General features: G+C 39.2%; 1 protein-coding gene across 1 annotated transcript in view; it reads left to right on the forward strand.

Annotated features, from left to right (window-relative positions):
• STX10 (syntaxin 10) overlaps positions 1-14,910 on the forward strand; it is a 60,066-nt gene that overhangs the window by 10,992 nt on the left and 34,164 nt on the right. Inside the window, exons 2-4 of the mRNA XM_053717825.1 lie at positions 2,757-2,926; positions 3,136-3,230; positions 5,107-5,169. Of these exons, the coding sequence (XP_053573800.1) occupies positions 2,757-2,926; positions 3,136-3,230; positions 5,107-5,169 (328 nt within the window). The remainder of the gene's footprint in view (positions 1-2,756; positions 2,927-3,135; positions 3,231-5,106; positions 5,170-14,910) is intronic.

Here is a 14,910-nt window from a genome sequence, read left to right on the forward strand (position 1 = left end):
ATAAACATATTAGAAATAACATTGTTAGTTTTGAAGATTTAAACTTATATTTATTTTTAGTTTAGCATCGTATGTTTAACATCACTTTAAGCATCATGGGAAATTTAGTTCTAAAACAACTGGAGAGCCAAGGTTGCTGACCCCTGCTTTAAGGGGACAAAAAAGGCAAAAAGAAAATGCTTTAATATATTAGAGCATTTTGTTCTTGCACTATTGCTTGCATATAACTGGATGTTTAACCCCTGCAAAGGGGGGTGTTAAACTCATAGTTATATTGTAAAGTCATCTCCAGTGCAGCAATGCATTAATGGGAGCTAGCTGAACACATATGGTGAGCCAATTACTAGAGACATATGTATGTAACCAGCCCAGTTGTGCATGGCTGCTCCTGATAACGAGAACAAAATACATTTGATAATAAAAGTAAACTAAAAACTCTCTTAAAATTCCATGCTATATCTGAACCACTTTTAAAGTGTTCAGTTAAAGGGACAGTATACACTCATTTTCATATAACTGCATGTAATAGACACTACTATAAAGAATAAGATGCACAGATACTGATATAAAAATCCAGTATAAAACTGTTTAAAAACTTACTTAGAAGCTGTCAGTTTGGCTCTGTTGAAAAGGTAGCTGGAAAGCCCACTGCAAGTGGGAAATAAGACACTCCCCCCTCCCCCTTCTTTTGCATATGAAAAGACCCTTTACACAAACAGCAGCAAGCTGGAGAAGGTAGTCGAGCGTATTCACATAAAACTTTGGGGCTTGGTTAGGAGTCTGAAAATCAGAGCAATGTTATTTAAAAATAAGCAAAACTATACATCTATTTAAAAAAAAAACCTTTATTGGCTATATAAATAGATAATCTACAAAACATTTATGCAAAGAAAAAATGAGTGCATAATGTCCCTTTTAAGGTTTTCCTCAGAAAAGACTGATTGAAGTAAAGAATATTGTAGAAAATCTACCAGAGCCTGCCATTATCGGAGGAAGTAGTATAAAGTATTCCAATTTTGAACTAGTTGTCCTTCTTCTATTACTTACATATAGAGCACAACATTTATTTACAAAAACACAGATAGCGCCTTCTAGTGCAGATTAAACCGTGACTTCAAAGGTCATATATTCTGTGCAGAAAACGATATACTTACAAATGGCACAGCCTTCCCTTGTGCTGTTAGAGGCAGCCTAGGAAAACCCAGTGTCCCAGCTCAATGATACATCGGTATGGGGACAGGTCCAACCGCTCCAACTTTGACTGTCAAATACATTGCCTTGATTGCAAATGTATAGAACATAATTTATTAAAAACAATTACACATAATAAATAGAAGAGGGATTGTTACATTCCCCCCAACAATGTAGCAATGCAATGCCTTTCTCAGCCGTTACGCTGTTTCATCAGATGCCCGATGACCCTCTGACTCATGGCAATGCAAAATGAAAAGAATAGTAACTTCTAAGGGCCTGCTCATGACCTTGTGCTAACTAGGTCCAATAATAAAATCATGCTCCTCACTCCTCTGCACACTACAATCTAAAATTGATCATTCTTTAAGATTTATTTTTTTAAAAACACACTATTCAGAATATGCTCTCCCTATCTGCTGCCCCATGGCAAGTGCAGCCCTGACTGCTTCCTTTAACCCCTTAAGCCTAACGGACGTAGGTACTACATCACAGGGTACTTTTCCTAGCGTACCCTGTTGACGTAGTGCTTATGTCCAACCTTTTCCCTCATGCTGTGGTCCTGGATGTCAGCTCTGACAGCCGAGACTGCAGTCAGAGGCACAAGGCATCTGCCTTTATATGTTAAGGAAGAACTGATCGTATATATAAAAAGCAGATCGCTGATATAGACTGAGACACTCTGTGTCCCTGTCTGCATCAGCTTGCCGTGGTGTTGTTGGTGGTGTGGGTGGGTGGGCAGCACTGCAGAAAATATACTACAGGGAGGGAGGGATCCTCTACACTACAAAAAATAGATTTTTAGAGGTGAGAGGGGGCCCTACAGCAAGATCACTTGGACAGGGAAGGTGGGAAAGGTGAGGGGAACAGAAACATTGTTTAATTAATAAAAATAAATTAAAGTGTATAAACTGTGTACTGGCATACTGCTGCCAGTACCTAAGATGCCAGAGACCATTTGGAGGGGGGAGGGTTAGAGAACTATTTTGGAGGGATTGGGAAGGTGGGAGGAAAAGGGGGGATCCTACACTACAGAAAAAAAAATATATATAAAAAAAGCCCTAAAAACCTTATACTGGCAGACTTTCTGCCAGTACCTAAGATGGTGGTGAGAAGTGTGGGTAGGGATGAGGGAGGTGTCAGGTGGGAGGGTAATAGCTATACTATAATATGATTAGTCTTACCAGCTAATTAACACTTTCACTGCTGGAAATTTCAGAAGTATGTTGCACAGCTGCAATTACCAATTTACCAAAAAAATCAATGACAAAACCATGCATGTTTGATATTCCTGAACAAAAGGGATCCCAGAGAACCTTTTACAACCATTTGTCTTATGACTGCAGTAGTTGTGTGTAAATAATTTCAGTGAGAAACCCAAAGTTTGTAAAAAGTCCAAAAAAAATAATGTAATATGATATTTATGAAATATACCAAAAGGGGCCTAGATTAATACCTTGGGTTGTCTACTAAAAAAATATATCATTTTTATAGGTAAAAAAAAACAAGGTTCTACTCAAATTTTATACTTCTCCTCTCACCTTTTCTTTTTTGCTTTCCACTAGGGAGGTACAAAAATCACTGAACACCAGTCGAGGGCTGTACCAGCGCTGGTGTGAGCTCCTACAGGAGAGTCATGTTACTAGTGCTGAGGAATTTGATTGGACAACCAATGAATTGCGGAATTCCCTTCGGAGCATTGAATGGGATCTTGAGGACCTAGAAGAAACCATCAGTATCCTTTTCAAGTATGACACCCAAATTATCCCTTCCTTTAACTCTTTATGTTCCAAACAAAATGCCAAAATCTTTATTTTTGCATCACTCCTGTATGCCGTTAACTTTTTGCCATTGCCCTTTCCTTCACAAACTAAAGTCTTTTACTATTTACACCAAACTTCCAATCATCTATTTGCATTCCCTTTTTCTTAACTCACATTTTGGGCATTGTTGAGTCAAACCCACGAAAATTTAAAATCTCTGGTGTGGAGCTGAGTGAGAGGCGTAACTTTGTGGAGCAGACACGGAATTCTGTTAAGGTGAGTACCTTCTCAATTGTTACAACTGATATTGTTATCATCCATTGGCTGTCAGCGGTATGTTTATCCTCTCTCCAAATCTACTTTTTCTTAATCTTCTGTTTGGTGGCACGTACCCCTCTTACCTGCATGCCCAATATTTTGTATGTTTTCTGTTATTGCTTTTCTTACTGCTGCCTTAAAGGGACAGTTTACTCAAAAAATGTCTCCCCTTTAATTTGTTCCCAATGATCCACTTTACCTGCTGGAGTGTATTAAATTGTTTACAGGTATTTCCATTCTCCTTATATTGGCATTTGAAATAGTTGATTTAGCTTGTGGTATATCCACCTATCCTGAAAGTTTTGGGCCTTAAAGGGACATTATACACTAGATTTTTCCTTGCATAAATGTTTTGTAGATGATCCATTATATAGCCCATACCATTTTTATATATTTTTTTTAAATAAATGTATAGTTTTGCTTATTTTTAAATAACATTGCTCTGATTTTCAGACTCCTAACCAAGCCTCAAAGTGTTAGGAGAATACTGATGTATACCTACTCCAGCTTGCTCCTGTTTGTGTAAAGAGTCTTTTCATATGCAGAGGAAGGGGTATTGAAGATTAATTATTAATTTTGGAATACAATATTTATATTAATTGGAATGATAGTAATAAAGAATTTGCTTGTTAGAAAGACAGCTTAATATAACAACTTTTATTTAGTCACAGCACCCAAAATCTTAGATCACACAATACAAAATTCTATGCTTCCTTATTTGGTACCAATAAAATGAGTTACATTAAATACATTACATTGACATTGACATACCTGCATATAATTTCTTACATTAAATGCAAACAGACATGAAAACAACCTTATAGCTATAAAGTAAGTAAGTGCATAATATAATTACCTCTGTAAGTAAGAAGTCTGTCTTTACTTCTGGTTCTCTATTGCTTGTAACCTCTCCTTCCTTCTCTACTTCTCTCCTCCTTCACCTTATATACCTATAGGCCCCTTCAGCTAATTCCTCCCAAAATGGATAATGGTGGATGCTTGGTGTCATTTTGGGTTGGCTTGGAATGTGATTGGTTATTATAATTGCTGAGAAGTCTGAGATATATGTTTGGTTCTCTACACTTCTAGCTATTTCTGACTTTTTGGATAGCTGTTTGTTAGGACACTAGTTGGGCTATTAATTGTGTTCCTGACATGGCTTCTATAAACATACATACATACATACACACACACAAATGTATATATATATATGATCAAATTTATCAATTACTCATATTGTAACAGGGAGGTGTCTGCTATTTCCCACTTGCAGTGGGTGTTCCAGCTAATCTTTTTAACAGAGCTAAACTAGGAGCTAAGTAAGTTTTTAAACAGTTTTATTCTGGATTTTTGGATCGGTATCCCATCTGTGCATATTATTCTTTATAGTAGTGTCTATTACATTCAGTTATATGAAAATTGGTGTATACTGTCCCTTTAAGGCCAAGCTGTGTAAACACAGCAAGCAGGAAAAATTACACTCCCAGTGGGGTATAGAAGAGATAAGGTAATAAAATGTTAATTTTCCATTGTTCTCTCCAAGTATTGGCGTTTATTTTACGGACAGATATAACGTAAAGAAGCAGGTATATGTACAGAATGTGATACAGTAATGAGATATGATTATACCTACAAGCTCAACCCATTTTATTTGGCTGTGGCTTCAAAACACAAAATCAGCTAATTTATATACACAAATAAGTCTTAAAAAAAAAATATCATACATTTTATACTCTGCAGCTGGTAAAAAAAGTAATTGGAAACACATTAAGGGAAAAACAATTTTATAGTATACTGTCCCTTTAAAAAATTATTTTGTACTTCGTTTTTTTAGGAAATGAGGGATCACATCTCCAGCCCCAGAGCTGTAGCATTTACGGAACGGAAGAACAGAGAGGTAAAACTTTATTTTTCTATTTATCACTTTAATTTCTTGGCTTCCCAAACAATTCTCTCTTCTACTTCTCTCCCTAGATCTAAAATTCTAAAACCACCACTTCCCAACTACTTCACATGGATCTCAGTTACATGAACTAAAATGATTCTAAAGTATACACCACACTTTAAGTAGACACTTTAAAAGTTTTTCTCTATGTGTTCTGTGGGCAGCAACGTTTACTAGAAGCTAGCTGGTGATTGGTGGCTACACACATATGCCTTTTGTCGTTTGGTCTCAGTAATGCATTACATAGTAACATAGTAGATGAAAAAAGACAGAAGTCCATCGATTTCAACCTATACAATTCTTAATATACTTACAAAAAAAGATCCAGTTGATCTTAAATTAATCCCATTAAAAAGTGACCCATTTAACTCAAGCAATCATATTCCTGAATTCTGTTTCTAGCCAGAAATGTATCTAAACCATGTTTTATTGTATCTAGGGTATTGGCATTCACTACCTCCTTAGGCAATGAGTTCCACAATTTTATTGCTCTTACAGTGAAAAAAAATGTTTCCGTTGCAGGAGATTAAATTTCTTTTCCTCCAGCCTTAAATTGTAACCTTGTCACAAACAATTTTCTTGGTATAAACAGAGCTTCTGTCATTTCTGTATATGCGCCTTGAATATATTTTTATAAAGTAATCATGTCACCTCTCAAATGCCTTTTTTCTAAAGAAAACAGACTCAGTTTAACTAACCTCTCCTCATAGCTTAAATTCTCCATTCCCCTTATTAGTTTTGTGGCCCTTCTCTGAACGTTTTCTTAGTCTGCAATGTCTTTTTCTTTTGCATGATGTACCGAGTCCACGGATTCATCCTAACTTGTGGGATATTGTCCTTCCTGACAGGAAGTAGCAAAGAGAGCACCACAGAGCTGTCTATATAGCTCCCCCCTTAACTCCACCCCAGTCATTTTCTTTGCTGGCTTTAAGCAGGAAGAGTAAAGAGAAGAGGTGTTAAACTGTTAGTTTTTATTTCATCTTCAATCAAGAGTTTGTTATTTTAAATGGTACTGGTGTTGTACTATTTGTTCTCAGGCAGGACATAGATGAAGATTTCTGCCTGGAGGATGATGATCTTAGCATTTGTAACTAAGGTCCACTGCTGTTCCCACATGAGCTGGGGAGTACAGGAAAACTTCAGTGTGAGGAACGGTTCTTGCTATACAGCAATGAGGTATGTTCAGTCATTTTTCTGCAGAGACTGTGTTAACTCAGAAAGGCTGGCAGTATCCCCATTAGGGGAAGGGTAAGCAGTAATCCTAGTATGAAAGAGGTTTTACTAGCTTGCATAAAGGGCTAAAAAAAAAATGTGGGCACTGTTTGTTTATGTAAAATTGGTACAAACATTTGTGTGTTCTGGGAGTAACGTTTAGGTTTATGGGACGTTTGCTTGAGGGGTCATTTGGCTTATTTTGGGTTTGTTATAACCCACATGGTTTTCAAACTAAGTTTGTTAGATTTGAGTAGGCCCCAGTAACATCGAGTGAGGTGGGCGGGGCCTATTTTTGTGCTTCAGTTGCGCATTTAGTTTTACAGACAAGCAGCAAGCAACTTCTCCTGAGGTCCTGATGATCTTCTGAGGGCCTATTCGAAGCTTTACCCCCATATTATCATTCCTAAGGGCAGGTAGGGCCACAGCAGAGCTGTGGCAAGGTGCTTATAGGGGTGTTTAACCGGTTTTAGACATTTTTCAATCCGTTTTTTTCATTTGGGGGTTTATTGCTTATTAACTTGTGGTGCAATCCTTCTAAAGCTTAGTGGGTACACTGTTAAAATTTCAGAAAGATTGAAGCAATTTTACCTGTTTTGCAGTTTGTGTATGCCTTTTTTTCTCTTAATGGCACAGTACTGTTTTTGCAAATTGTGTTTTTTTCATAAAATAAAGTGTTTTCCAAGCTTGCTTTATTACTAGTCTGTTAAACATGTCTGACACTGAGGAAACTCATTGTTCAATTTGTTTAGAAGCCATTGTGGAACCCCCTCTTAGAATGTGTCCCACTTGTACTGATATGTCTATAAATTGCAAACAGCATATTTTGACTTATAAAAGCTTGGCATTAGATGATTCTCAGACAGAAGGAAATCAGGTTTTGCCATCTAGTTCTCCCCAAGTGTCTCAACCAGTAACGCCCGCACAAGCGACGCCAAGTACTTCTAGTGCGTCTAATTCTTTCACCTTGCAAGATATGGCTTAAGTTATGAATACTACCCTCATAGAGGTTTTATCTAAGCTGCCTGGTTTGCAAGGGAAGCGCAGTAGCTCTGGGTTTAGAACAAATGCTAAGCCTTCTGACGCTTTAGTAGCCGTATCCGATATTCCCTCACAATGTTCTGAAGTAGGGATGAGGGATTTGATGTCTGAGGGAGAGATTTCTGATTCAGGAAAGACGTTCCCTCAGACAGATTCAGATGTGACGGCATTTAAATTTAAGCTAGAGCACCTCCGCTTATTGCTTAGGGAGGTTTTAGCTACTCTGGATGATTGTGACCCTATTGTAGTTCCAGAGAAATTGTGTAAAATGGACAAATATTTAGAGGTTCCTGTTTACACTGATGTGTTTCCGGTCCCTAAGAGGATTTCGGACATTGTTACTAAGGAGTGGGATAAACCAGGTATTCCGTTCTCTCCCCCTCCTGTTTTTAAGAAAATGTTTCCCATTTCTGACACCATAAAGGACTCATGGCAGACGGTCCCTAAGGTGGAGGGAGCTATTTCTACCCTGGCTAAGCGTACAACTATACCTATTGAAGACAGTTGTGCTTTCATTGATCCTATGGATAAAAAATTAGAGGGTCTCCTAAAGAAAATTTTTGTTCATCAAGGTTTTCTTCTTCAAACTATAGCGTGCATCGTTCCTGTAACCACTGCAGATGCCTTTTGGTTTGAGGCTCTAGAAGAGGCTCTTCAGATGGAGACCCCACTAGATGATATTTTGGACTGAATTAAGGCTCTTAAGTTGGCTAATTCTTTTACTACAGACGCCGCTTTTCATCTTGCTAAATTAGCGGCTAAGAATTCAGGTTTTGCCATTTTAGCGCGTAGAGCGTTATGGCTTAAGTCCTGGTCAGCTGATGTGTCATCTAAATCTAAGCTTTTGTCGATCCCTTTCAAAGGTAAGACCCTATTCGGGCCTGCATTGAAAGAGATCATTTCAGACATTACTGGAGGGAAGGGTCATACCCTCCCTCAGGATAAGTCAAATAAGACTAGGACCAAACAAAATAATTTTCGTTCCTTTCGAAACTTCAAGAGTGGTCCCTCTACCTCTTCCCCTGCTGCAAAGCAAGAGGGGAACTTTGCTCAATCCAAGCCAACCTGGAGACCTAATCAGGCTTGGAACAAGAGTAAACAGGCCAAAAAGCCTGCTGCTGCCACTAAGTCAGCATGAAGGGGTAGCCCCCAATCCGGGACCGGATCTAGTAGGGGGCAGACTCTCTCTCTTTGCTCAGGCCTGGGCAAGAGATGTTCAGGATTCCTGGGCAGTAGAAATTGTAACCCAGGGATACCTTCTAGATTTCAAGGATTCCCCTCCAAGGGGGAGGTTCCATCTGTCTCAATTGTCTGTAAACCCGACAAAAAGAGAGGCGTTCTTATGCTGTATAGAAGACCTCTTTAACATGGGAGTGATCTGCCCGGTTCCAAAAGCAGAACAGGGGCAGGGGTTCTACTCAAATCTGTTTATAGTTCCCAAAAAGAAGGGAACCTTCAGACCAAGTCTGGATCTCAAGATCCTAAACCAATTCCTAAGAGTTCCATCTTTCAAGATGGAGACCATTCGGACTATCTTACCATTGATCCAGGAGGGTCAAATTTATGACCACCGTGGACTTAAAGGATGCATATCTACACATTCCTATCCACAAAGATCATCACCAGTTCCAAGGTTCGCCTTTCTGGACAAGCATTATCAGTTTGTAGCTCTTCCTTTCAGGTTGGCCACTGCGCCGCAAATCTTCACGAAGGTGCTAGGGTCCCTTCTGGCGGTTCTAAGGTCACGGGGCATAGCAGTGGCGCCTTATCTAGACAACATTCTAATTCAAGCGTCGTCCTTCCAACTAGTCAAGTCTCACACGGACTTAGTGTTGGCCTTTCTAAGGTCTCACGGGTGGAAAGTGAACGTAAAAAAAGAGTTCTCTTTCCCCCCTCACAAGAGTTTCATTTCTAGGGACTCTGATAGACTCGGTGGACATGAAAATATTTCTGACGGAGGTCAGGAAATCAAAGATTTTGTCCACCTGCCGAGCTCTTCATTCCATTCCTCGACCGTCAGTGGCTCAGTGTATGGAGGTAATCGGACTAATGGTAGCGGCAATGGACATAGTTCCGTTTGCTCGCTTGCATCTCAGACCACTGCAACTATGCATGCTCAATCAGTGGAATGGGGATTATGTGGATTTATCTCCTCAGATAAATCTGGATCAAGAGACCAGAGACTCTCTTCTTTGGTGGTTGTCATAGGATCATCTGTCCCAGGGAATGTGTTTCCGCAGGCCAGAATGGGTTATAGTGACGACAGACTCCAGTCTTCTGGGCTGGGGTGCAGTCTGGAATTCCCTGAAAGCTCAGGGTTTGTGGACTCGGGAGAAGGCTCTTTTACCGATAAATATTCTGGAATTAAGAGCGATATTCAATGCTCTACAGGCATGGCCTCAGCTGGCTTTGGCCAGATTCATCAGGTTTCAGTCGGACAACATCACGACTGTGGCTTATATCAATCATCAGCGCGGAACAAAGAGTTCCTTAGCGATGATAGAGGTCATCGATAATCCAATGGGCAGAGGCTCACTCTTGCCATCTGTCAGCAAACATCACGACTGTGGCTTATATCAATCATCAGCACGGAACAAAGAGTTCCTTAGCGATGATAGAGGTCAAAGATAATCCAATGGGCAGAGGCTCACTCTTGCCATCTGTCAGCGATCTATATCCCAGGTGTAGAGAACTGGGAGGCAGATTTACTAAGTCATCAGACTTTTCATCCGGGGGTGTTTGCTCAGCTGGTGCAGCTATGGGGCACACCGGACTTGGATCTGGTGGCGCCTCGTGAGAACACCAAACTTCCTCGTTACGGTTCCAGGTCAAGGGATCCTCAGGCTGTACTGATAGATGCTCTAGCAGTACCCTGGTCGTTCAACCTGGCTTATGTGTTTCCACCTTTCCCTCTCCTTCCACGTCTGATTGCCAGAATCAAACAGGAGAGAGCGTTGGTGATTTTGATAGCGCCTGCGTGGCCACGCAGGACTTGGTATGCAGACATGGTGGACATGTCATCCCTTCCACCATGGTCTCTGCCATTGAGACAGGACCTTCTGATTCAAGGTCCATTCAAGCATCCAAATCTAATTTCTCTGCAACTGACTGCTTGGAGATTGAACGCTTGATTCTATCAAAGCGGGGTTTCTCTGAGTCAGTCATAAATACCTTGATTCAGGCTCGAAAGCCTGTTACCAGGAAAATTTATCATAAGATATGGCGTAAATATCTTTTTTGGTGCGAATCCAAATTCTTCTCCTGGAGTAAAATCAGGATTCCTAGGATTTTGTCTTTTCTCCAAGAGGGATTGTAGAAAGGATTATCAGCTAGTTCCCTAAAGGGACAGATATCTGCTCTGTCTATTTTGTTGCACAAGCGTCTGGCAGATGTTCCAGACGTTCTGGCTTTTTGTCAGGCTTTAGTTAGAATTAAGCCTGTGTTTAAACCTATTGCTCTGCCATGGAGTCTAAATTTAGTTCTTAGAGTTCTTCAGGGGGTTCCGTTTGAACCCATGCATTCCATAGATATTAAGCTTTTATCTTGGAAAGTTTTGTTCCTAGTTGCTATCTCTTCAGCTCGAAGAGTTTCTGAACTATCTGCACTACAATGTGACTCACCTTATCTGGTGTTACATGCTGATAAGGTGGTTTTGCGTACCAAGCCTGGTTTCCTACCTAAGGTTGTTACTAACAGGAATATCAATCAAGAAATTGTTGTTCCTTCTCTGTGTCCTAATCCTTCTTGTAAGAAGGAACGTCTGTTGCACAACTTGGACGTGGTTCGGGCTTTGAAATTTTATTTGCAGGCAACCAAAGATTTTCGTCAAACATCTTCTTTGTTTGTTGTCTATTCTGGAAAGTGTAGGGGTCAAAAGGCTACGGCGACTTCTCTTTCCTTTTGGCTGAAAAGCATAATCCGTTTGGCTTATGAGACTGCTGGACAGCAGCCTCCTGAAAGGATTACAGCTCATTCTACTAGAGCGGTAGCTTCCACATTGGCTTTTAAAAATTATGCTTCTGTTGAACAGATTTGTAAGGCTGCGACTTGGTCTTCGCTTCATACTTTTTCAATATTTTACAAATTTGATACTTTTGCTTCTTCTGAGGCTATTTTTGGGAGAAAGGTTTTGCCAGCAGTAGTGCCTTCCGTTTAGGTTCCTGTCTTGTCCCTCCCTTCATCCGTGTCCTAAAGCTTTGGTATTGGTATCCCACAAGTTAGGATGAATCCGTGGACTCGGTACATCATGCAAAAGAAAACAAAATTTATGCTCACCTGATAAATTTCTTTCTTTTACGATGTACCGAGTCCACGGCCCGCCCTGTGTATTCAAGACAGATAGTATTTTTTTAATGTAAACTTCAGTCACCTCTGCACCTTATAGTTTCTCCTTTTCTTCCTTGGCCTTCGGTCGAATGACTGGGGGGTGGAGTTAAGGGGGGAGCTATATAGACAGCTCTGCTGTGGTGCTCTCTTTGCTACTTCCTGTCAGGAAGGACAATATCCCACAAGTTAGGATGAATCCGTGGACTCGGTACATCGCAAAAGAAAGAAATTTATCAGGTAAGCATAAATTTTGTTTTTTAAGCATTTCGGCTCAGGTGCTTAATTTAATATGCCCTAACACATTTTTTTACTTTTATGTCCCTTTTAGATGTTGTAGAACAGACAGGTTACAAAACACGTTTTAGAGTATTAGTTATTCTTTGTAATGATTTGTAAAGATTATAAAACTTTTGTGACCAGATTTTATAAAGCCTTTCATTTTTATATTCTTATATACAGTCACTAATTATTCACGTATAAATAGGTCTGAGAAAATACCCAATGTTGATCTTTAAAGTCATTCTTTTAAATTCAGATTTTTTTGTTATTAAAACAGGTCAGATTTACGGACTAAAAGGTAATGTTAACTTTGTGAAACTACCATTTCAAGGATGAGGATGCCTTTATTCCCATCATTTATTTTTTTTACTGTCCAACTCAGTTTAAGAAAATTAGCAAATTATTTTTGTAAGAGAGCTCTGGCTTTTTATTAAAAATGATAAAATTGAATATTCATAATTGTCATGCCACTAATAATTTAAAATGTTCCTATTAGTTTAAATTTGTGAGTATAGTCCACCAAGCATATTTATGTTATGTGATTTAAATAGAAGTCATATGTATAAATATGTGTGTGTGCGTATAAATTATGTAATTTTGAACCATATCAGTTTGGGAAACTCACACTTAATTTATTTAGATGATCCCCAACCCAGTAATTATTACAGATATTTACTGGGTATTATGTATATTGTTGTTACACAGGAAGTTAAAGGGACATATAGATAAAATGAAACCCATATTTTTTTCTTTGATTATTCAGATAAAGCTTACAATTTTAAATAACTTTACTTTTGTTATCAAATTTGCTTCATTCTCTTGGTGTCAGGATGGATCCATGCTTTCATGCTGTTTACGCCAAATTCTGACCCTACCATCTAAATGTTGCTGCTGAAATAGAGACTCATCAGACCAGGCAACGTTTTTCCAATATTCTATTGTCCAATTTTGATGAACCTGTGCGAATTGTAGCCTAAGTTTCCTGTTCTTAGCTGACAGGAGTGGCACCCAGTGTGGTCTTCTGCTGCTGTAACCCACCTGCTTCAAGGTTGGATTTGTTGTGCATTCAGAGATGGTATTCTGCATACCTTGGTTGTAATGAGTGTTTATTTGAGGTACTGTTGCCTTTCTATCATCTCAAACCAGTCTGCCCATTCTTCTCTGACATCAACAAGGCATTGTCGTCCACACAACTGCCGCTCACTGGATATTTTCTCTTTTTCAGACCATTCTCTGTAAACCCTAGAGATGGTTGTGCGTGAAAATCCCATTAGATAAGATTTTGAAATACTTTGACCTGCCTGTCTGGCACCAACAACCATGCCATGTTTAAAGTCACTGCATTGAGTTGCTGCCATGTGATTGGTTGATTAGCAATTTGTGTTACCAAGTAATTGAACAGGTGTACCTAATAAAGTGGCCGGTGAGTTCATATAAACACATTGTTGTCAGTTAATTTTTATTTGTCACTATTTCTTTAACCAGGCTGAATTAAAGTTGATTTCTCTTGTTAAGTGTATCCAGTCCACGGATCATCCATTACTCATGGGATATTCTCCTTCCCAACAGGAAGTTGCAAGAGGATCACCCACAGCAGAGCTGCTATATAGCTCCTCCCCTAACTGTCATATCCAGTCATTCTCTTGCAAGCCTCAACCAAGATGGAGGTCGTAAGAGGAGTGTGGTGTTTTATACTTAGTTTATTCTTCAATCAAAAGTTTGTTATTTTTAAATGGTGCCGGAGTGTACTGTTTATCTCAGGCAGTATTTAGAAGAAGAATCTGCCTGCGTTTTCTATGATCTTAGCAGAAGTAACTAAGATCCATGGCTGTTCTCACATATTCTGAGGAGTGAGGTAACTTCAGAGAGGGAATGGCGTGCAGGTTTTCCTGCAATAAGGTATGTGCAGTTAATATTTTTCTAGGGATGGAATTTGCTAGAAAATGCTGCTGATACCGAACTAATGTAAGTAAAGCCTTAAATGCAGTGAGAGCTACTGGTATCAGGCTTATTAATAGAGATGCATTCTCTTATAAAAATGTAATATAAAACGTTTGCTGGCATGTTTAATCGTTTTTATATGTATTTGGTGATAAAACTTATTGGGGCCTAGTTTTTTTCCACATGGCTGGCTTGAATTTTGCCTAGAAACAGTTTCCTTAGGCTTTCCACTGTTGTAATATGAGTGGGAGGGGCCTATTTTGCCGGGTTTTTTTTGCACAGCAAAAATTACAGACACAGACATCCAGCTTCTTTCTTTATGATCCAGGACATCTCTGGAGGGCTCAAAAGGCTTCAAAGTCGTTTTTGAGGGAGGTAAAAAGCCACAGTAGAGCTGTGGCAGTTGTTGTGACTGTTTAAAAAAAAAAAAAAAAACGTTTTTGTCTTTTATTATTCCGTTTTGGGTATTAAGGGGTTAATCATCCATTTGCAAGTGGGTGCAATGCTCTGCTATCTTGTTACATACACTGTAAAAATTTTGTTAGTGTAACTGCCTTTTTTCACTGTTATTTCAAATTTTGACAAAATTTGTGTTTCTTAAAGGTGCAGTAACGTTTTTTATATTGCTTGTAAACTTGTTTAAAGTGTTTTCCAAGCTTGCTAGTCTCATTGCTAGTCTGTTTAAACATGTCTGACACAGAGGAAACTACTTGTTCATTATGTTTGAAAGCCATGGTGGAGCCCCATAGGAGAATGTGTACTAAATGTATTGATTTCACCTTAAACAGTAAAGATCAGTCTTTAACTATAAAAGAAATATCACCAGAAGATTCTGACGAGGGGGAAGTTATGCCGACTAACTCTCCCCACGTGTCAGACCCTTCGCCTCCCGCT

This window comes from Bombina bombina, chromosome 6 (assembly GCF_027579735.1).
Source record: "Bombina bombina isolate aBomBom1 chromosome 6, aBomBom1.pri, whole genome shotgun sequence".
In the NCBI taxonomy this organism is placed as follows: domain Eukaryota; kingdom Metazoa; phylum Chordata; class Amphibia; order Anura; family Bombinatoridae; genus Bombina; species Bombina bombina.